Source organism: Giraffa tippelskirchi, chromosome 9 (assembly GCF_054371585.1).
Source record: "Giraffa tippelskirchi isolate mGirTip1 chromosome 9, T2T-mGirTip1v1.2.pri, whole genome shotgun sequence".
Taxonomy (NCBI): domain Eukaryota; kingdom Metazoa; phylum Chordata; class Mammalia; order Artiodactyla; family Giraffidae; genus Giraffa; species Giraffa tippelskirchi.
This window is the reverse complement of record NC_137283.1, coordinates 146,540,513-146,563,359: the sequence shown is the minus strand read 5'-3', so window position 1 is coordinate 146,563,359 and position 22,847 is coordinate 146,540,513. Positions and strand designations below refer to the sequence as shown.

At 38.1% G+C, this 22,847-nt stretch overlaps 1 protein-coding gene across 19 annotated transcripts in view; it reads left to right on the top strand.

Moving 5' to 3' along the window:
* The window catches only part of SHPRH (SNF2 histone linker PHD RING helicase), an 84,842-nt gene that overhangs the window by 39,333 nt on the left and 22,662 nt on the right, over positions 1–22,847 (top strand). For all 19 annotated transcript variants that reach the window (XR_014065348.1, XR_014065344.1, XR_014065345.1 and 16 more), the window contains 7 exons: positions 6,980–7,087; positions 9,763–9,905; positions 16,600–16,773; positions 17,092–17,154; positions 18,136–18,361; positions 20,572–20,715; positions 21,799–21,900. Coding sequence is in view for 12 of the 19 variants with exons in the window: in XM_081529868.1 (XP_081385994.1) it covers positions 6,980–7,087; positions 9,763–9,905; positions 16,600–16,773; positions 17,092–17,154; positions 18,136–18,361; positions 20,572–20,715; positions 21,799–21,900 (960 nt within the window). In the remaining 7 variants the exon portion in view is untranslated. The remainder of the gene's footprint in view (positions 1–6,979; positions 7,088–9,762; positions 9,906–16,599; positions 16,774–17,091; positions 17,155–18,135; positions 18,362–20,571; positions 20,716–21,798; positions 21,901–22,847) is intronic.

Here is a 22,847-nt window from a genome sequence, read left to right as displayed (position 1 = left end):
TATTTAAAGCAATAAATAAACTCAAATTTTCACTGTAACTTATGTCCTCTCAAAGAAATTCCCTCTGCAATGAATATTGCCTCTTGTTAGAAACAGTGACTTGAAATATTTTTAATACACTTATTATGCCAATTCCCCAGTGAATTTTTACCTCATTAAAGATCAGAAAGATGGCAAACCTAAAAGCAAAAGAGTAGTAGATGTGTTTGAAATCTACTGAACCTGTAAATGGAGCCTTTATGTAAATTACGAGGATAAAAAATGAGATTTTGTAAGTATGTACTTACTTGTAAGTAAGTATGTAAATATTTTGTAAGTATGTAAATATTTTGTAAGTATGTATCTAGTTAGATAGTAATCTAACATCAAGTGTATGAAATTATCAAGTGAAAAAGTGTATGAAAATTTTCAAGTGAAATTTTATTCCCAGTGCAGGCATCTAATCCTTATATGTAATAAGTCACTCTGTTAAATGCTTTCATTGACAAGAAGCTGTCTGGGAGACAGTCCTATCTATTAGTAGACAGTTCTAATGACTAGCTAATTATAGCCAAGAAATTGTAATGGATATTAATTGGAACGTTGTGACAGGAAAAGGAAAATTGCATCATGAGGTGGAGGGTTCATACTATGTAGATGTATTTCCAAGGAAATCACTTTATCACTTTTGCCTAAGTCTCACATGATATGAAGCCTTGGTATTTCAAAGCTGGATGAAATCCTAGAAATCATTCACTTCCACCACCTCTTTTTGCAGATGAAGTAACTGAAGCCTAGGAAAATGAAATGGCTAGTAAAAAGGGATGTGTCTATTCAGTTGACTTCATGAAATTGCTGTTGTTGTAAGTCAGAAGTGGTCTAGTGTTGACAATTTCTTATGGCTTATCCCACTACTAAGTGAAGCATTGGGATTTCCAGTTCAGTTGTCATTCCAGTTTTTCTCCCACTGTCCCACATAGCCTCTGATCATCCCCTTTCTTCATTCAAAAAATAGTTTCAAGAGTCAGTTAAGTATTTAAGTTAAATGGACAAAAGTGAATTTTCCTAAGTTTCTTAATGGAAACTTACAAGAATAAAATTTTTCAGTGTTTCTATTGCTTCCAAATAACATGATCTTTTTTGTCTTGAGAAGTTGAAAGGGCCCCAATTTTTCAATCTTTTTTGTGTTAATCTTCTAGGACTCACATAACAAAATACAGACTAGGTAACTTAAACAATAGAAGTTTCATTTCTCACAGTCATGGACTGGAAAAATTAATGTTCTTAAATGTTTATGCTGCCCAAGGCAATATACAGTTTCAGTTTAATTCCTATTAAAATTCGAATGTTATTTTTCACAGAAATAGAATAAACAATCTAAAAATCTGTGTGGAGCTAGAAAAGATCCTGAATAGCCAAAGTCATCTTGAAAAAGAAGAACAAAGCTGTAGGCATTATGCACCCTGATTTTAAGCTATATTATAAAACTATAGTATTTAAAAGAATATGGTGTTGATATAAAAGCAGAAACATAGATCAATGGGAAAGAACAGAGAGAGCCCAGAAATTAACCCACCCACATATGGTCAGTTAATTTATAAAAAAGAACCAAGATTCAGTTCAGTTCAGTAGCTCAGTCGTGTCCTACTCTTTGCGACCCCATGGATTGCAGCATACCAGGCCTCCCTGTCCATCACCAACTCCTGGAGTTTACTAAAACTCATGTCCATAGAGTCAGTGATGCCATCCAACCGTCTCACCCTCTGTCGTCCCCTTCTCCTCCCGCCTTCAATCTTTTCCAGCATCACGGTCTTTTCCAGTGAGTCAGTTCTTCCCATCGGGTGGCCAAAGTACTGGAGTTTCAGCTTCAGCATCAGTCCTTCCAGTGAATTTTCAAGACTCATTTCCTTTAGGATGGACTGGTTGGATCTCCTTGGAGCCCAAGGGACTCTCAAGAGTCTTCTCCAACACCACAGTTCAAAAGCATCAATTCTTCAGCACTCAGCTTTCTTTATAATCCAACTCTCACAACCATACATGACTACTGGAAAAACCATAGCTTTGACTAAACTGAACTTTGTTGGCAAAGTAATGTCTCTGCTTTTTAATATGCTGTCTTGCTTGGTCATAACTTTGCTTCCAAGAAGCAAGCGTCTTTTAATTTCATGGCTGCAGACACTATCTGTAGTGATTTTGGAGCCCCCAAAATTCAAGTCTGTCACTATTTCCTCTGTTTTCCCCATCTATTTGCCATGAAGTGATGGTGCTGCTAAGTCGCTTCAGTCGTGTCTGACTCTGTGCGACCCCATAGACGGCAGCCCACCAGGCTCCGCCATCCCTGGGATTCTCCAGGCAAGAATACTGGAGTGGGTTGCCATTTCCTTCTCCAGTGCATGAACAGGAAAAGTGAAAGTGAAGTCGCTCAGTCATGTCTGACTCTTAGCGACCCCATGGACTACAGCCTACCAGGCTCCTCCATCCATGGGATTTTCCAGGCAAGAGTACTGGAGTGGGGTGCCATTGCCTTCTCCGATGAAGTGATGGTACCAGATGCCATGATCTTAGTTTTTTGAATGTTGAGTTTTAAGCCAACTTTTTCACTCTACTCTTTGACTTTCGTCAAGAGGCTCTTTAGTTCTTCTTCACTTTCTGCCATAAGGGTGGTGTCATCTGCATATCTGAGGTTATTGATATTTCTCCCAGCAATCTTGATTCCAGCTTGTGCTTCATCCAGTCCAGCATTTCTCATGATGTACTCTGCATATAAGTTAAATGACCAGGGTAACAATATGCAGCCTTGACATACTCCTTTCCTGATTTGGAACCAGTCTGTTGTTCCATGTCCAGTTCTAATGGTTGCTTCTTGACCTGCCTACAGATTTCTCAGGAGGCAGGTCAGGTGGTCTGGTATTTCCATCTCTTGAAGAATTTTCCAGTTTGTTGTGATCCACACAGTCAAAGGCTTTGGCATAGTCAATAAAGCAGATATTTTTCTGGAACTCTCTTGCTTTTTTGATGATCCAGTGGATGTTGGCAATTTGATCTCTGGTTCTTCTGCCTTTTCGAAATACCACTTGAAGTTCGCGGTTCACATATTACTGAAGCCTGGCTTGGAGAATTTTGAGCATTACTTTACTAGCGTGTGAGATGAGTGCAATTGAGCAGTAGTTTGAACATTCTTTGGCATTGCCTTTCTTTGGTTTGGAATGAAAACTGACCTTTTCCAGTCCTGTGGCCACTGCTGAGTTTTCCAAATTTGCTGGCATATTGAGTGCAGCACTTTCACAGCATCATCTTCCAGGATTTGAAATAACTCAACTGGAATTCCATCACCTCCACTAGCTTTGTTCATAGTAGTGCTTCCTAAGGCCCACTTGACTTCACATTCCAGGATGTCTGGCTCTAGGTGAGTGATCACACCATCGTGATTATCTGTATCATGAAGATCTTTTTTCAGTTCAGTTCAGTCACTCAGTCGTGTCCGACTCTTTGCGACCCCATGAACCGCAGCACACCAGGCCTCCCTGTCCATCACCAACTCCCTGAGTCCACCCAAACCCATGTCCATCGAGTCAGTGATGCCATCCAGCCATCTCATCCTCTGTCGTCCCCTTCTCCTCCTGCCCTCAATCTTTCCCAGCATCAGGGTCTTTTCCAGTGAGTCAGCTCTTCGCATCAGGTGTCCAAAGTATTGGAGTTTCAGCTTCAACATCAGTCCTTCCAATGAACACCCAGGACTGATCTCTTTTAGGATGGACTGGTTGGAAGATCTTTTTTATATAGTTCTTATTCAGTAGGGAAAGAACAGTGTCTCTTGTTTTTTTAATTGAAATATGGTTGATTTGATATGGGGCTTCCTTGGTGGCTCAGATGGTAATGAATATGCCTGTAGTGCGGGAGACCCAGATTCAGTGCCTGGATCGGGAAGATCCCCTGGAGAAGGGAATGGCTCCAATATTCTTGCCTGGAGAATTCCATGGGCAGAGGAACCAGAGAGACTACAGACCATGGGGCTGCAAAGAGTTGGACACAACTGAACAACTAGCACTACTACTACTGTAGTTAATTTATGATATAGTATACAGCATAATGATTCAGTATTTTTATAGATTATACTTCATTATAAGTTATTGCAAGGTAATGGCTATAATTCCCTGTGCTATACAATATATGCTTGTTGCTCATCTGTTTTATATGTAGTAGTAGTTTGTATCTCATACCCCTGATTTGCCCTGTCCCCTTTCATCTCCCCAGTGGTAACCAGTAGTAGTTTGTTTTCTATGAGTCTGTTTATGTTTTGCATATATATTCATTTTATTCTTTAGATTCCATGTGTAAGTAATATGATAAAATATTTGTGTTTCTCTTTCTGCTTTGTTCACTGAGCATGATATTCTCTGGGTCCATCTATGTTTCTGCAAATGGAAGAATTTCTTTCTTTGATTATAACTGAATAATATTCCATTATGAATATTTACAGCACCTTCTTTATCCATTCATCTCTGTTGATGGGCACTTGGGTTTTATCATGTCTCAGTTAATTGTCAATAATGCTACTCTAAACATCAGAGAATGTGTATCTTTTTGAACTAGTGTTTCAATTTTTTTTCCGTCCATATACTCAGGAGTAGAATTGCTGAGTCATATGGTACTATATTTACTTTTTTAAGGAATCTCCATACTGTTTTCCTTAGTAGCTATACCAGTTTACATTCCCACCAATAGTGTGCAAGGGTTCTTTTTTTCCCATGTTATCCCCAACACTTGTTATTTGTAAACTTTCTGTTATAGTCATCGAAAAAGCAAGAGAGTTCCAGAAAAACATCTATTTCTGTTTTATTGACTATGCCAAAGCCTTTGACTGTGTGGATCACAATAAACTGTGGAAAATTCTTCCAGAAATAGGAATACCAGACCACTTGACCTGCCTCTTGAGAAACCTGCATGCAGGTCAGGAAGCAACAGTTAGAACTGAACATGGAACAACAGACTGGTTCCAAATAGGAAAAGGAGTACATCAAGGCTCTATATTGTCACCCTGCTTTTTTAACTTATATGCAGAGTACATCATGAGAAACGCTGGGCTGGATGAAGCACAAGCTGGAATCAAGATTGCCGGGAGAAATATCAATAACCTCAGATATGCGGATGACACCACCCTTATGGCAGAAAGTGAAGAGGAATTAAAAAGCCTCTTGAAGAAAGTGAAAGAGGAGAGTGAAAAAGTTGGCTTAAAGCTCAACATTCACAAAGCTAAGATCATAGCATCTGGTCCCATCACTTCTTGGCAAATAGATGGGGAAACAGTGTCAGACTGTTTTGGGCTCCAAAATCACTGCAGATGGTGACTGCAGCCATGAAATTAAAAGACGCTTACTCCTTGGAAGGAAAGTTATGACCAACCTAGACAGCATATTAAAAAGCAGAGACATTACTTTGACAACAAAGGTCTATCTAGTCAAGGCTATGGTTTTTCTAGTAGTCATGTATGGATGTGAGAGTTGGACTGTGAAGAAAGCTGAGTGCTGAAGAATTGATGCTTTTGAACTGTGGTGTTGGAGAAGACTCTTGAGAGTCCCTTGGGCTCCAAGGAAATCCAACCAGTCCATCCTAAAGGAGATCAGTCCTGTGTGTTCATTGGAAGGACTGATGTTGAAGCTGAAACTCCAATACTTTGGCCACCTCATGCGAAGAGTTGACTCATTTGAAAAGACCCTGATGCTGGGAAGGATTGGGGGCAGGAGGAGAAGGGGACGACAGAGGATGAGATGGCTGGATGGCATCACTGATTCGATGGACCTGAGTTTGGGTAAACTCCAGGAGTTAGTGATGGACAGCGAAGCCTGGCTTGCTGCAATTCATGGAGTCTCAAAGAGTTGGACACGACTGAGCAACTGAACTGAACTGATATAGTCATTCTGACATGTGCGAGGTGATAACCTCATTGCTGTTGTGATTCATATTCTCTAATAATTAGTGGTTTTGAGCATCTTTTCATGTGCCTTATTAGCCATCTTTATGTCTTCTTTGGGAAAATATTCAGGTCTTCTGCCCATTTTTAATGAGGTTGTTTTTTTGATATGAGTTTTATGTGTTGTCTATATACTTTAGACCTCTTATCAGGGATTTAGATATTAACCCCTTATCAGACAATTAAACAATAGGCAGAGGATAGGAATAGACATTATTTCAAAGAAGACATACAGATGGCCAAATGCACATGAAAAGATGCTCAACACTGTTAATCATCAGGGAAGGCTAGAAGTCTAATATCAAGGTATCATCAGGGTTGGCTGCTCCTAAAGACTCTCTCTTTGGCTGGTAGATGGCTGCCTTCTCACTGTGTCCTCATATGGCCTTTTCTCTGTGCACTTGCATCCCCAGTGTCTCTCCCTTTTCTTTTAAGGACACTAGTCATGTTGGATTAGGGCTCTCCCCTTATCATCTCATGTATGTGCATTTGCTCAACCACTTTCTTAAAGACCCTGTCTGTAAATATAGTCACATTGGGGGTTAGAGCTTCATCATACAGATTTTGAGAGAACACAGTTCAGTTGACAAAACCTGTGTTAGTGTATATTCTCAAGTATTAGTTCTAAACTGAAGTAATTCCAAGGAATTATAATAACTGAATGAGACAAGAAGTTCTAAAATGTATTCCTGCTTTGCCTTATAGTTTAAAATGTTACTGCTCTTCCTCCTCCCCCTTTTTTTAGTTAAAAAATTAGATAGAAATTTGGAGAGCAAATCCTTCGAATTCCTTATATTATATGACTTACAGGTAAATGTAAGTCAAGGTGTCCTCCAGATAAATTCTCTTCAATATACATATTAGGAACTTCTAGCATTGCTTTTATGTTCTCTACAGTATACTTGACTTCAGTGCTTAAATTAAATATATTTAAATAAATAAAATAAGCACACTGTTCTTGAAACATCATACTAGATTATTTTCTTAAACTAGAGTGAAAGTTTATACTTGTTTCCTGTTTCAACACAGGCCAAACAACTACGAGAGCATTATATGAGCAAATGTAACACAGAGGTTGCAGAAGCCCAGCAGGCTTTGTTGCCTGTGCAGCAGACTATCCGTGATCTCCAGAGAAAGGTATGTATATAATCTTCCTTACTTACGTTTGTCTCCACATAACATTTTGGTGGTGCGAAGACCTTCAGGAGTGCGAAGTCAAGTGGGACTTAAGAAGCGCTGCTATTAATAAAGTTAGTGGATACAATGAAATTTCTGAACAAGTATTCAGATCCCTAAAGTATGATGCCATCAAGGATTTGCATTCATTATGCCAGAAAATCTGGAAGACCCAGCAGTGGCCACAGGACTGGAAAAGGTCAGTCCTCATCCCAGTTCCCAAGAAGGGTACTACCAAAGAATGTGCTAACCATTAAACAATTACACTCATCTAGTGCACTCAAGCTAGTATGGTCATGCTTAAAATCTTGCATACTAGGCTTCAGCATTATGTGAACCAAGAACTTCCAGATGTCCAGCTGGGTTTCAAAAAGGAAGAGAAACTAGAGATCAAATTGCCAACATTCGCTGGATTATATAGAAAGCAAGGGAATTTCAGAGAAACATCTATCTCTGTTTCATCAACTACACTAAAGCCTTTAACTGTGTGGATCATGACAAACTGTGGAAAGCTCTTAGAGAAATGGGTGTACCAGACCACCTTACCTGTCTCCTGAGAAACCTGTGTGCAGGTCAAGAAGCAACATTTAGAACCCTGTATGGAACAACTGATTGGTTCAAGATTCAGAAAGGAGTATGACAGGGCTATCTGCTGTCACCCTGTTTCTTTAATCTGTATGCTGAGCACATCATGAGAAATGCAGGCCGGATGAGTTACAAGCTGGACTCAAGATAGGCAGGAGACACATCAACAACCTCAGATATGCAGATGATACCACTCTAATGGCAGACAGCAAAGAACTAAAGAGCATCTTGATGAGGGTGAAGGAGGAGAGTGAAAGAGCCAGCTTAAAACTAAGTGTTAAAAAACTAAGGTCATGGCATCCGGCCCCATTATTTCATGGCAAATAGAGGGGGAGAAGGTGGAAGTAGTGACAGATTTTCTCTTCTTGGGCTTCAAAATCACTGTGGATGGTGACCACAGCCATGAAATCAAAGACAAATGCCTCTTGGCAGGAAAGGGATGACAAACGTAGGTAGTGTGTTGAAAAGGAGAGACATTACCCTGCCAACAAAGGCCCATATAGTCAAGGCTATGGTCTTCCCAGTGGTCACATATGACTGTGAAAGCTGGACCATAAAGAAGGCAGAACACCAAAGAATTGAGGCCTTCCAACTGTGGTCCTGGAGAAGACTCCTGAAAGTCCCTTGGACAGCAAGGAGATCAAACCAGTCAATCTTAAGAGAGATCAACCCTGAATATTCACTGGAAGGACTGATGCTGAAGCTGAAGCTCCAGTATTTTGGTCATCTGATGCAAACAGACAACTCATTGGACAAGTCCCTGATGCTGGGAAAGATTGAGGGCAGGAGAAGAGGGCGTCAGAGGATGAGATGGCTGGACGACATCACCGATGCAATGAACATGAACTTGGGCAAACTCCAGGAGATGATGAGGGACAGAGGGGCCTGGTCTGCTGCAGTCTGTGTGGTCTCAGGGAATCGGACACGACTGTGACACTGAACAACGACAACCTTTTGGTTTGTGTTCTGATCTGGGGAGAAGCTTGAACTTTCTTATCATCTTGGAATTCTTAGCACCTAGTGTAGTGAAGTGAAGGTCGCTCACTCGTGTCCGACTCTTTGCGACTCCATGGACTATACAGTCCGTGGAATTCTCCCGGCCAGAATACTGGAGTGGGTGGCCTTTCCCTTCTCCAGGAGATCTTCCCAACCCAGGGATCGAACCCAGGTCTCCCGCATTGCAGGCGGATTCTTTACAGCTGAGCCACAAAGGAAGCCCATATAGTACCTGGGCCACAATAAAAGTTTATTTGCTGTTAGCAGTGTTTGTTGATTGAGTGAACAGATACAGAGAGAAATCACCTATTTTGAGTTTATTCTCTTTGATTTCTATTAAGGTATAATGGGGTTTCCTCTACCCTTGGTATATAACAAGTTGTCTTTTGAAGAAAGTAGACTTCCACAGCCTTCTTTTGATCTTAGATATGCATGTTTCCAAAATCTTTCAAGGTTTGGAATATTAGAACTATAAGTATTTTTCTTATGAAATATGTGCCATTTGTCATTCTAAAATTTCTCTTTCATGAAGTCAAGAGCAAAGTTTAAAGAGGAGGCTACACAAAATACATTTTTATTCTTTGGTTTTAATCAGTTACACCATGTGTTATTCTTCCTAATTCATTAAGTATTTAGTATTCGGGCATATAATTTCATTAATTACCACAGATTATCCATTGAGTAGAATCTTGTTCATTTAGTGGAGGATAAGCATGAAGTCTTTATTATGCTGAGAAAGAAACCTGTTACCTTTTCAGATATATAGAATGAATACTGAATTTTAAACTATTTTTTTTTTAGCACAGCTTTGTTATACATGTATGTACAATAAATTCTCACTCATTTAGAGTAATCATGAAATAGGTGTTCTATTTAATTATATATGCAGATATTGTATTCATTCATTGTATAGCCAACATGTCTGTTTGTCTCCCTACTACTATTGTGATTTTCTTGTAAGTGGCATTTATTGTTCCTTTCAACTTTTCACGGAATCCTTTCCAGTGATAGAAATACAGTGAGTACTGAAAAGACATTAATTTTCTTGTTTACAGATTCATTCTAATTCTCCTTGGTGGCTGAATGTGATACACAGAGCAATAGAATTTGGTATTGAAGAGGAACTTGCTCAAAGAGTACGAAATGAAATAACCAGCAACTACAAGCAACAAACTGGCAAGCTTTCTATGTCAGAGAAGTAAGAAAGTAGCACAAAACAGGATAATTATATTACTGGTCATCCCAAATATTCAGATCGTTTGGTATTAAGAGTTACAGTTAAAGATCATAACATACTGTGGCTATGAACATCTGAATTTTATATTTTGTTAAGTGTATATTTCAAACCAAAATATGAGGTATAAATCTAAAAGATAAACCTTTTTTCCTGTATATTAGTCATTTTTAAATGTTTTCTTTTTTAATGCCGCCTTTTTCTATTTTTTTAATCTGCTTGAAGTATTTTTTTTGTATCTTTCTTGGATAAAGTTGCTTAAAACCAAGTTGAAGCAGAGTTTTGAAATAGGCTCTGTTTTGGAGACTTTTGCCCTTGGGGTAAGCCATTCCCATTTCCCTATGTCATTCATTCCCTAAGAGCTAAGCTCAGTGCCACAGTGAGCAATTTTATATTATAGAGTCCTTGTCTTCCCGTCTTCTCATCAACACTTACCATTCTTTAAGATAGATACACTGGATTATTGCTCTTGATGTATGAACGGTGAATAATTCTTTCCAAAGAACAGATATACTCTGTCAAAAGTACCTTCAGTGGTTTAACCCAAAGGGATGTCTGCCTAGTGTGGGAAACTTAGGTGTTGTGGCAGAACTGGATTCTGGGTGGAAGGACCTCTGCCTCTCAGATCACACCCCAGTAGGAGGTCAGCCTTGACATTAAAGCTGGTTTTCAGTGAAAAATTCAGTGTATGAATGTCTGTTAAATATTTAAAGCATTTTCATTTGGTCTTCTAAAAACTTTCCCAGATGCCTGCTAACGCCCTAAAAAGATATGCTCCATTTTCCATTTGTCATTATTAACTGGGATGTTACTATACTATCATTTTTTCATCATACAGAACTTGATAGACTTCTCATTTCTAAAGTATATGTGGTATTGAGTTCAGTTCAGTCTCTCAGTCGTGTCTGACTCTGCAACCCCATGGACTGCAGCACACCAGGCCTCCATGTGCATCACCAACTCCCAGAGTTTACCCAAACTCATGACCATTGAGTCGGTGATGCCAGCCAACCATCTCATCCTCTGTCATCCCCTTCTCCTCCCACCTTCAATCGTTCCCAGCATCAGGGTCTTTTCAAATGAGTCAGCTCTTCGCATCAGGTGGCCAAAGTATTAGAGTTTCAGCTTCAACATCAGTCCTTCCAATAAACACTCAGTACTGAACTCCTTTAGTATGGACTGGTTGGATCTCCTTGGAGTGCAAGGGACTCTCAAGAGTCTTCTCCAACACCACAGTTCAAAAGCATCAATTCTTCGGTGCTCTGCTTTCTTTATAATCCAACTCTCACACCCATACATGACTACTGGAAAAACCATAGCCTTGACTAGACGGACCTTTGTTGGCAAAGTAATGTCTCTGCTATTTAATATGCTGTCTAGGTTGGTCATAGCTTTTCTTCCAAAGAGCAAGCATCTTTTAATTTTGTGGATGCAATCACCATCTGCAGTGATTTTGGAGCCCCCAAAAATAAAGTCTGCTACTGTTTCCACTGTTTCCCCATCTATTTTCCATGAAGTGATGGGACCAGATGCCACAGTCTTAGTTTTCTGAATGTTGAGCTTTAAGCCAACTTTTTCACTCTCCTCTTTCACTTTCATCAAGAGGCTCTTTAGTTCTTCTTTGCTTTCCTCCATGAGGGTGGTGTCATCTGCATATATGACATAATATTTCTCCCAGCAACCTTGATTCCAGCTTGTGCTTCATCCAGTCCAGCATTTCTCATGATGTCCTCTGCATATAAGTTAATTAAGCAGGGTGACAAGATACAGCCTTGATGTACTCCTTTTCCTATTTGGAACCAGTCTGTTGTTCATGTCCAGTTCTAACTGTTGCTTCCTGACCTGCATACAGATTTCTCAAGAGGCAGGTCAGGTGGTCTGGTATTCCTATCTCCTTCAGAATTTTCCATAGTTTATTGTGATCCACACAGTCAAAGGCTTTGGCATAGTCAATAAAGCAGAAATAGATGTTTTTCTGGAACTCTTGCTTTTTCGATGATCCAGCAGATGTTGGCAATTTGATCTCTGGTTCCTCTGTCTTTTCTAAATCCAGCTTGAACATCTGGAAGTTCACAATTCACATACTGTTGAAGCCTGGCTTGGAGAATTTTGAGCATTACTTTATTAACGTGTGAGATGAGTGCAATTGTGCGGTAGTTTGAGCATTCTTTGGCATTGCCTTTCTTTGGGACTAGGATGAAAACTGACCTTTTCCAGTCCTGTGGCCACTGCTGAGTTTTCCAAATTTGCTGGCATATTGAGTGCAGCACTTTCACAGCATCATCTTTCAGGATTTGAAATAGCTTAACTGGAATTCCATCACCTCCACTAGCTTTGTTCATAGTGATGCTTCCTGAGGCCCACTTGACTTCACATTCCAGGATGTCTGGCTCTAGGTGAGTGATCACACCATCCTGATTATCCGGGTCATGAAGATCTTTTTTGTACAGTTCTGTGTATTCTTGCCACCTCTTCGTAATATCTTCTGCTTCTATTAGGTCCCTACCATTTCTGTCCTTTATTGAACCCATCTTTGCATGAAATGTTCCCTTGGTATCTCTGATTTTCCTGAAGAGATCTCTAGTCTTTCCCATTCTATTATTTTCCTCTATTTCGTTGCATTGATCACTGAGGAAGGCTTTCTTATTTCTCTTTGCTATTCTTTGGAACTCTGCATTTCAAATGGGTTTATCTTTCCTTTTCTCCTTGGGTTTTGGCTTCTCTTCTTTTCACAGCTATTTGTAAGGCCTCCTCAGACGGCCGTTTTGCTTTTTTGCATTTCTTTCTCTTGGGGATGGTCTTGATCCCTGTCTCCTGTACGATGTCACGAATCTCCATCCATAGTCCATCAGGCGTTCTGTGTATCAGATCTAATCCCTTTAATCTATTTCTCACTTCCACTGTATAATCGTAAGGGATTTGATTTAGGTTATACCTGAATGATCTAGTGGTTTTCCCTACCTTCTTGAATTTAAGTCTGAATTTGGCAACAAGGAGTTTATAATCTGAGCCACAGACAGCTCCCAGTCTTGTTTTTGCTGACTGTGTAGAGCTTCTCCATCTTTGGCTGCAAAGAATATAATCAGTCTGATTTTGGTGTTGACCATCTGCTGATGTCCATGTGTAGAGTCTTCTTTTGTGTTATTGGAAGAGGGTGTTTGCTATGACCAGCACGTTCTCTTGGCAAATATTAACTGCTTTTGAATGCACTCCCTTTTTCCTATTAAACTCAAGCGTCACTGTTCTCAGATAAGTTGTTATTTATGTCACAATTTGTTTTATCTAGTGTTAAAGCTATGTCCTAATGTGTTCTGCCAGCATTGTGGAATCAGCTGATAAAGAAAAGATAATTTTATATGTCTTGAATTTGTTTTTCTTAAATCATGCAGAAACTACTTTTAGAAATTGTAAATCTCCATATTATTATATATCCCCTATTAAATATTTTGAGGTCTCACAGCTGTAAAAGGACCAATAGGAAACATAAAATGTATGATTCATTACACAAACATGAATTTTAAAAGCCCTAGACATAAGTAAAAAGTAGGAAAATACATTTTTAAAGTTAATATTGTTTTAGATTATATGTATTCAGACATCATCTTAACACAGCTGCTCTGTTTTTTAATGAAATTTTTATCTCAGAAACCAAAGTACTCCTGTTTGCTTGTTAGTGATTCTTAAGGAAGGCTATGTAGCTTGGTGATTAAGAGTGCAAGTAGGTTCTTGAGTCACACTGCCTATGTTCATACCTCAACTCCACCCCTTATTATCTCTGTGTTCTTGGGAGAGTTATATAAGCTCTCTCTGCCTTGGTTTCTTCATCTATAAACCCACAAAGCATTGTTGTTAAGATTAGGAAAAAGTGCTTACTTACAATACTACCTACCATTAGTCTGGTGTTTAAGAGTTACCATCTATTATTATCTTTTCTCTTCATTTTAAGACCTGCAAGAGAGAGCGTCGCTAAGACTTGTAAATGCTAATCTGTAAGGATATTTTTCAGTCCTTATGTACATGCTCAGATCTGAGTCAGTAAAGAGAATTTTTCCAAAGTCACTTCTTCCTGTTGGTTCAAAAGTTAGTTTTTGAAGAACAATTTAAATTTTTAATAAGTTACAAATAAAAAACTTTGTTTTCTTTTTGTGACTAGTATTGATAACTAACCTAATTTTACGTATCTCTATGTAATTTTTTTAAAAATACTGAGCAGCTATTCTGTCTATTATACACGTTTTTTAAAAGGGGATATAACCTAATTCTTACCTTCTAAAAGTTAGTTTAATGAGAAGGCAAGAGTTATAAGTAATTTGAGAAATATGAGCACATGTAAACAAAATACTGGGACTTCCCAGGTGGCTCAGATGGTAAAGAATCTGCCTGCAATGCAAGAGACCTGGGTTCGATCCCTGGGTTGGGAAGATTCCCTGGAGGAGAGCATGGCAACTCACTCCAGTATTCTTGCCTGGAGAATCCCCGTGGACAGAGGAGTCTGGCGGACTATAGTTCATGGGGTCACAAAGAGTCAGACACAACTGAGCAACTAAGCACAGCATACCAATGCAGGAGATCTGAGTTTGATCCCTGGGTCAGGAAGATCTCCTGAGGAGGAAATAGCAGCCCACTCCAGTATTCTTGACTGGGAAATCTCATGGACAGAGGAGCCTAGTGGGCTGCTGTCCATGGGGTCACAGAAGAGTTAGACATGACTTAGCAACTAACAGCAACAAAGTACAAAAATGAATAATTTTGTTAATAAACTCCATGAACAGAAAGAAACAGACTAATGTGAAGTATTGGGAAGGCCTTTTAGGAAGGAAAGTAGTCTCTCATGAACAATTTGGAGAATGGTATACGGATTTTAGGAAGAAGGATATCAGTCAGTTCAGTCGCTCAGTTGTGTCCGACTCTTTGCGACCCCATGAACCACAGCACGCCAGGCCTCCCTGTCCATCACCAACTCCCAGAGTTCACCCAAACCCATGTCCATTGAGTCGCTGATGCCATCTCATCCTCTGTCGTCCCCTTCTCATCCTGCCCTCAATCTCTCCCAGCATCAAGGTCTTTTCAAATGAGTCAGTCCTTCGCATCAGTGGCCAAAGTATTGGAGTTTCAGCTTCAACATCAGTCCTTCCAATGAACACACAGGACTGATCTCCTTTAGGATGGACTGGTTGCATCTTTTTGCAGTCCAAGGGACTCTCAAGAGTCTTCTCCAACACCACAGTTCAAAAGCATCAATTCTTCGGCATTCAGCTTTCTTTATAGTCCAACTCTCACATCCATACATGACTACCGGAAAAACCATAGCCTTGACAAGATGGATCTTTGTTGACCAAGTAATGTCTCTGCTTTTTAATATGCTGTCTTGCTTGGTCATAACTTTCCTTCCAAGGAGTAAGCGTCTTTTAATTTCATGGCTGCAGTCACCGTCTGCAGTGATTTTGGAGCCCAAAAAAATAAAGTCTGACACTGTTTCCACTGTTTCCCCATCTATTTGCCATGAAGTGATGGGACCAGATGCCATGATCTTAGTTTTCTGAATGTTGAGCTTTAAGCCAACTTTTTCACTCTCCTCTTTCACTTTCATCAAGAGGTTCTTTAGTTCTTCTTCACTTTCTGCCATAATGATGGTGTCATCTGCATATCTGAGATTATTGATATTTCTCCCAGCAATCTTGATTCCAGCTTGTGCTTCTTCCAGCCCACCGTTTCTCATGATGTACTCTACATATAAATTAAATAATCAGGGTGACAATATACAGCCTTGATGTACTCCTTTTCCTATTTGGAACCAGTCTGTTGTTCCATGTTCAGTTCTAACTGTTGCTTCCTGACCTGCATACAGGTTTCTCAAGAGGCGGGTCATGTATAGTCTTAAGCTAAAAAGCAAACAAATCCCATTTTATTTTTTTACTTTTTAATTTCTTATTATTCTAGGCTTTGTTTTTCCTTTCATAAATGCATACACACACATCCATAAATTTTTTGTCTTAACCTGTTTCATTTATAGTTGATCATATTGCTTAAGAGCTTTAAAATTTAACTCTTAGTTCTACCACATAGCTTTCTAAATTTAAATTGCTTATTTAATTCATTAAGCTTTATCTACGTTGTGAGGACCATGATGTCTATTGAGGTTAACAGAAGAAGTGCTTGGCAAAGTGGCTAGCATTTAGTAAATGGTTAATAAAAATACATGTGTATATTTATAAGTTCCTGGTAATATGGAAAATAACTGTTGGCCATTTTTCTTCTTTCATCTCACTTTTCTGTCTTTACTTTTCATCCCGCAGTCACCAGCTCTCCATGAAGAGCATCGAAGTCAGGGGGCATCAGTCAGAGTTAAAAAGAAAAAATGTGACAATTCTAATCTTTCACAGACATCAGAGGCAGAGACATAGGTTTTGCTTACTGTTTTTTGGTTCTGAGGCCAGCAACTATCAGATGTTTTCGTTATATTTTATAGTGGACTACCCAGTGTTATTATCTTTGTTTACTAGCCGATACCAGTTGCATACACGCCTAAGGTAAACTCACCCAGGTGTGACTTGATAAAATGTTGCAATTTCTTTAACACGCTACCAACCACTTTTTGAATTTTCAAGAAATTGACCTGCTGTTCTTTGTTGTGTGTGGTACTGGTGATGGGAATCAGGTTCCACGACTGCCGAGGACTTCAGTTCTTACTGACAACACATATGGAAGAGCTCAGTAAGTTCCAGAAGCAAGTGAGAGAGGCTGTAAAAAACCTGGAGGGACCTCCATCTCGGCATGTTATTGAGTCTGCAACAATCTGCCATCTCCGACCAGTCAGACTTCCTCTCAACTGGTGGGTAATAGCAGAAATCACCTGGTGAATGGCGGCTTTCCTTTGAGCTAGATTTCTTCTTAGAGAAGAAACAGCGGCTAACATAAAACTTGTTTTCATTTGAATTCAGATAGAAATAGAGATGTGTTGTTAATCTAACTTAAAAAAATAAAAATCTCTCTAAGACCACATACCAGAGGACTATGTATTTTTTTTTTTCTAAAATGGCATATTTGTTGTAACAAAAATGTGAAGTATAAAATATGCAACCTCTTTTAGAGATTACCTGATTGCCAGATATGTCTGTGACTCTTTCTGTCATAATTTCTTCTTTTCCAGCTGTGTCTTTTGTAAGGCTGATGAATTGTTCACAGAGTATGAGTCGAAACTATTTTCTCACACGTAAGTTCTCTGATAGATTAAGGTGAAACATTTTACAAGACTTGGTATGTTTGGGGTTTTTTTTTAATATTTATTTTTATTTATTTACTTACTTAGCTGCACTGGGTCTTAGTTGTAACAGACAGGATCTTTTTAGTTGTGGCATATGGGACCTAGTTCCCTGACCAGGGATCGAACCTGGGCCCTCTGCATTGTGAGCTCAGTCTTAGCCACCGCACCACTAGGGATGCCCCAAGACTTGGTACTTTAATGTATAGGATTATATTTTCCTCAAAGTAATTATTTTTCTCTCTTTTTCAGTCAATTTATAAACTTTAACGTTTGACCATGTAACATGCTTGGTTTCCCCTTTGCTGAAGTTTACCCTCTAAATGTTCATGTCTTGTGTTGATAGTAGTATGTGTACTTGAAAGGATGACACAGACTGTCCAGTCCAACAGATTTGAACTCAGATCGCTGCTCACTAATGTGCATAGGGGACTTCTCTCAGCCTCAGGATCCTCATTTGTAAAATGAAGATACTTATAACCATGACATTAGCAAAATTATCCTGATTTTACAAGCATGGAAATTGAGAAAAGGTTAAGTTCTGATTGCCTCAAAAAAAAAAAGAAAATAGTGTACTTTCAGGTCATCTTGTGGCCTTTATTGTTTTGTTTTTGTATGGTTGATGGTGGTTATTTGTGTTTTGTATTTTAATTCTCAGAGTAAGATTTTAGTCTGGAATTTATAGCCGTTTTTTACTATGCCAGATTACTCTTAAAAGAACACTGGTCAAATGTATGATGCCTCAAGGCTGCTGTGGTTTTTCCAAAGGCTTGCTAGCATGATCTTATAGACATGACATTGAAAGTTGTTGATATTGTTGATGAAATGTTTGTTTTTGACCTTGCTTTCCTGTTGATCCTGCCAATATCATTTTTATGGTACTTGTTACCCACTGACAGTAGTTATTGTGGTTTTCTTCTCAAACACCTTCAGAGTCAAAGGCCAGACTGCAATATTTGAGGAGATGATAGAAGATGAAGAGGGACTGGTGGATGATCGAATAACTACCACCAACCGTGGTCTGTGGGCAATAAGTGAGACAGAGCGATCTATGAAAGCTCTGCTGTCATTTGCAAAATCACACAGATTTGATGTTGAATTCGTTGATGAGGGAAGTAATTCAATGGATCTCTTTGAAGCTTGGAAGAAGGAATATAAGGTAAGCTAACAGTAATTTAAATCTTCCTGTATTAAAAATTCTCCACCTTTACATTAATTTTAATTGCTACTTTCCTTTTTCTCTCTTCAATTTTTAAAAATCTCCTTTAGAAAGTTGAGGTGTCATAATTTATCTTTCCGTGAAATGTAATGATTTTACTAATTAATAATAAATATACTGAAGAAATAAGCAATTTCTATTTATTAAATTACTAAAAATAATAACTAAAATGAAATTTATATGAAACCTTCTATTTAGCCTTGAAAGTATGTTATTATTGTTTTAGCTTGACCTTAAACTGCTATTATTTGAAATCAGAGTATGACTTTGTTTCCTTTTTTGTTTTGTTTTGTTTTGCTTTTGTTTTTGCTTTGTTTTGCTTTTGCTTTTGTTTCCTTTTTTGTTTTGTTCTGTAAATAACAACCAAATATCAGCAACCTTGAAGACTGAAGAACTTAGTAAGTAGTTCTCAACATACAAGACTAGAAACCATTGCAATTAATAATGCACAGAGGGACCCTTCATATTCATACTTTAATAATTTCATCAAATTCTGTCCTTGAGATTCCAGAATTTATTAATTTTGAATTTTCCTTTTATATCAGTTCAGTTCATGTCCGACTTTGTAACCCTATGGACTGCCCTACTCCAGGCTTCCCTGTCCATCAACAACTCCCAGAGCTTGCTCAAACTCATGTCCATCAAGTTAGTGATGACATCCAACCATCTCATCCTCTGTCATCCGCTTCTCCCGCCTTCGATCTTTCCTGGCATCAGGGTCTCTTCTAATGAGTCAGTTCTTCGCATCAGGTGGCCAAAGTATTGGAATTTCAGCTTCAGCATCAGTCCTTCCAATGTATATTCAGGACTGATTTCCTTTAGGATTGACTGGTTTGATCTCCTTGCAGTCCAGTGGACTTTCAAGAGTCTTCTCCAACACCATAGTTCAAAAGCATCAATTCTTCAGTGCTCAGCTTTCTTTATCTTTATGGTCCAAGTCTCAAATCCATACATGACTACTGGAATTCTTTATATGTAGATTTGTTAATCCCTTGTCCTACTTTGCAAGTGAGATGGGGGAGGAAATAAATAGGTTTTTTTATTTATGCCATTATAATACCATTTGATATCTTTTATTTATTTAATCTAAAGCTCTTCCTTTTAAAGCAGGATAAAAATTTCTCTCAAGAAAGAGAGGCTAAGTTGTCTGTCAGTTCATGCATTTGATAGTGTAGGGAATGATACTTCTGTAGAGTCCAAAGTGTTGGTTTGTAGTACTTTTTTTCTCTTCACATTGCTCTTCTAAAAGCAAAAGCATATTAACACTGCTAATTACAGCAGGTCATGGAAAAAGACAGTACTGTATACAGTGTTCACTTGCCCCTACAGTCTTCCTTTGAGCTCACTTTAGCCATATATTCTGTGTCAGAGGAATGCTTATCACACATTTCACCGAGATCTTTGTGCATTTTTTTCTCTGTGACATTGCAGACTAAACCCTTTTAGACCGTGTAAATGAAGCAGCTACTGCTACATGCATCAGGATCTAACTTAAAGCATAATGTTATTGAAGACAGCATATCAAAAAATTTTATAATGATTGATAACATTTTTACAAATTTCAGAAACTTATATAACCAGATTATTAAGTATGTGTAGATTAATATAACTCCAGTGAAAAGTACAGAATAATAAGTCCAGTTCACAATAGTGGTTACCCCATTGTTGGCGGTTGAAGGAAGAACGTGTGAGGCAAGAGAACAAGGCAGTTGAGAAGGAACACAGAGGCTTTCTAAGGAACTGACATTATTCTCTTTCCTAATTTGGATGATTAAGACTCAGTTGTGTATTTTAATATTTTCATTATCCTATATACATATTAAAATTGAGAATGTGAAACATTTTATAATAAAAAGTATTTCTTTAGAAAATAAAGCAGCGATTCCACCAGTCTAGTATTGAGCTCTAAAAACCTTTGATCCTACCAAGAAATCTTGGAGTGTGCTGTTCCTCAGATTCTGAAGTGATATACTCTAGTGTCCTGTGAAGATTATCCAGTTACACTTCATCCCAAAAATGGCCCAAGATCGCTTGCGCCTTCGACCCTAATGAAAAAACTGTTTATGTCTTAAGACCTCACTAAAGACTAAGTGATTTTAACCAATTTTAATTATGTGCTTTACCACTGTCTGTCTTTTCTGTTCCTTCAGCTGCTTCATGAATACTGGATGGCTCTGAGGAATCGTGTGTCTGCTGTTGATGAACTTGCAATGGCCACAGAACGGCTAAGAGTCCGTGATCCTCGGGAGCCAAAGCCCAACCCACCAGTTCTTCATATCATTGAACCACATGAGGTAATCTGCAAGTGAATCACAGAGAAGAGCACAGCAAATAGATACTCACAAAAACCTGAGACGCATAGAAGGGATCAGGACAGTGATGTTTTCAATAAATGTTTCCTGACTACTCTTAGTTTGAGCCCTATGATGTTTTTGTTTTTGTAGGTCAAAGATGAGCAGTTTCATATCTATCATGTGCTTAGCATCACTGATTTGGTACATTTGCACGTTTATGTGTTTCTCTTCCTATTGCATATTCATCTATTCTTGAGCATTTTCTGTGTGCAAAAACCTAAAGATACTCTTGGTCAGTTTTTAGACATGTGTCCTGTTACCCCAGCTTTTTCAGAACTAGAACTGCTTCCCCAAAGAGTGGCCAAGAACCTACCTTGCCCTGTTTTCCTTTGCTAAATGATGAACAGATATTGACAGGTTACTATCTGTTAAATCCCTCTTTGTATCTCAGAATTTAAAAAATAACTCCACCAACCTTTCTTCTTCCTATTAAAAATATAATTTTCTTTATTACTTGGTTTTGTTCCTTAAATCTTTTAAATCCTTTTTTCTGTAAAGTTTGGAGACTGTAACTTAGAAATGTTCATTATATACTATTTCACTTCGTTTTTCAAACAGAATTCTCAATAACTTTTTCTAAAACAGATTCCTCTTGTTTTTACACTTTTTTTCTGTTTACTGTATCCTACTGAGGGAGCACCACAGCGAGGAGGAAGGCAGATTCTTCTCTGGATTTCTTAAAGTCACTTTATTTATATGACTAAAGTAGAATAACATTTTTTTCCTTATCCCATGAATGTACTGTTACTGACAAATCATACAAAAAGCCTTTGGTTGGCTTATCCTACTTCAGGTATATAGGGACATTTTTATCTAAAAGAATTCTATATTAAAGTTTTCTTTTATACAGCAAAATATATGTATTTTTTAAAATATATTATCTAGGATCCATTTTGCACATTTGAGTTTTCACATGTAAATATGTTTCTTAAACGTTGTAAGGATGAATTAAAATAGAAGAATTGTGTGTTTTTAATATAATGTTACCATCTTAAAATAAAGATGTTTTATTTTGCTTTTTAGGTGGAACAGAATCGTATAAAACTACTAAATGATAAAGCTGTTGCTACATCCCAGCTGCAGAAAAAGCTTGGGCAACTTCTTTACCTAACTAACTTGGAAAAGGTATTGTTTTTAAAAGATGTTACTTTTTCCCATATCACACTGTCAATAAGCCACTTTATTGACTCCTTTTATTTAATCTATTAGTCCCATAATTAATGCTGTAGGTGTTTTTTTAATCATTCTTTTGTTTGTGTTAGTTATATGTCAGAACACTAGCTATGTCTGCAATACCTGTGCAGATCAGAAAAGAAGATGATGTCTATAGAAAATATGTTATACAGATAATGTAAAGGGTATGCAGTATATAGCATAGCACGATGTAAACAGACTAGTTCAAAACCTTGAATAGTGATAGTATTACAACATACCTCTGGGTGAAGATTGCACTGTATAATACATACACCTGCCTCCATTAATGCATGCACAGATTTTTTTTTTAATTTGTTATTCGAAATTGTGAAGTGTGTTTGGAAACCTCCTAAATAAGAGGGCATGGCAATGAATTATTTAATGTAATTCACAGCATATTTTCTGAGTAGTAAGCAAAGTACTATATCAGACATGGATGAATGTAATTCAGCTTTCTGGCAAGCATAAGTGTGACAGTCAACGGGGTAACTTATCAGAGAACTTATCAGAGTAGTAGATTTTTGGATAGGAAAAATGAAGAAAAGAGTGGACTACAATTGGTCTTGAAAAACTGGTGCAAAATAACATATAAGTGAATGTCATTAAATCTCAGTGATGACAAAATGAAAAAACATTCATTATCGGTAAAATAGCATGGTCATTCAGAAGGTAGACTTTTGACCTAGATAGTGCAATCTGGATCATGAAGCCACTATTTTCTAGATATAGGACTTTTTTCAAGTTATTTTCTTCTCTTTGTCCCATCTATAAAATGAGAATAGTAATACTCTTGTAGGACTCTCTTGGGGATTAAATGAATTAATATATGTAAAGTATTAGAGTGTTTCCTGGCTTATTAAGCCATTTCAAGTTGATAT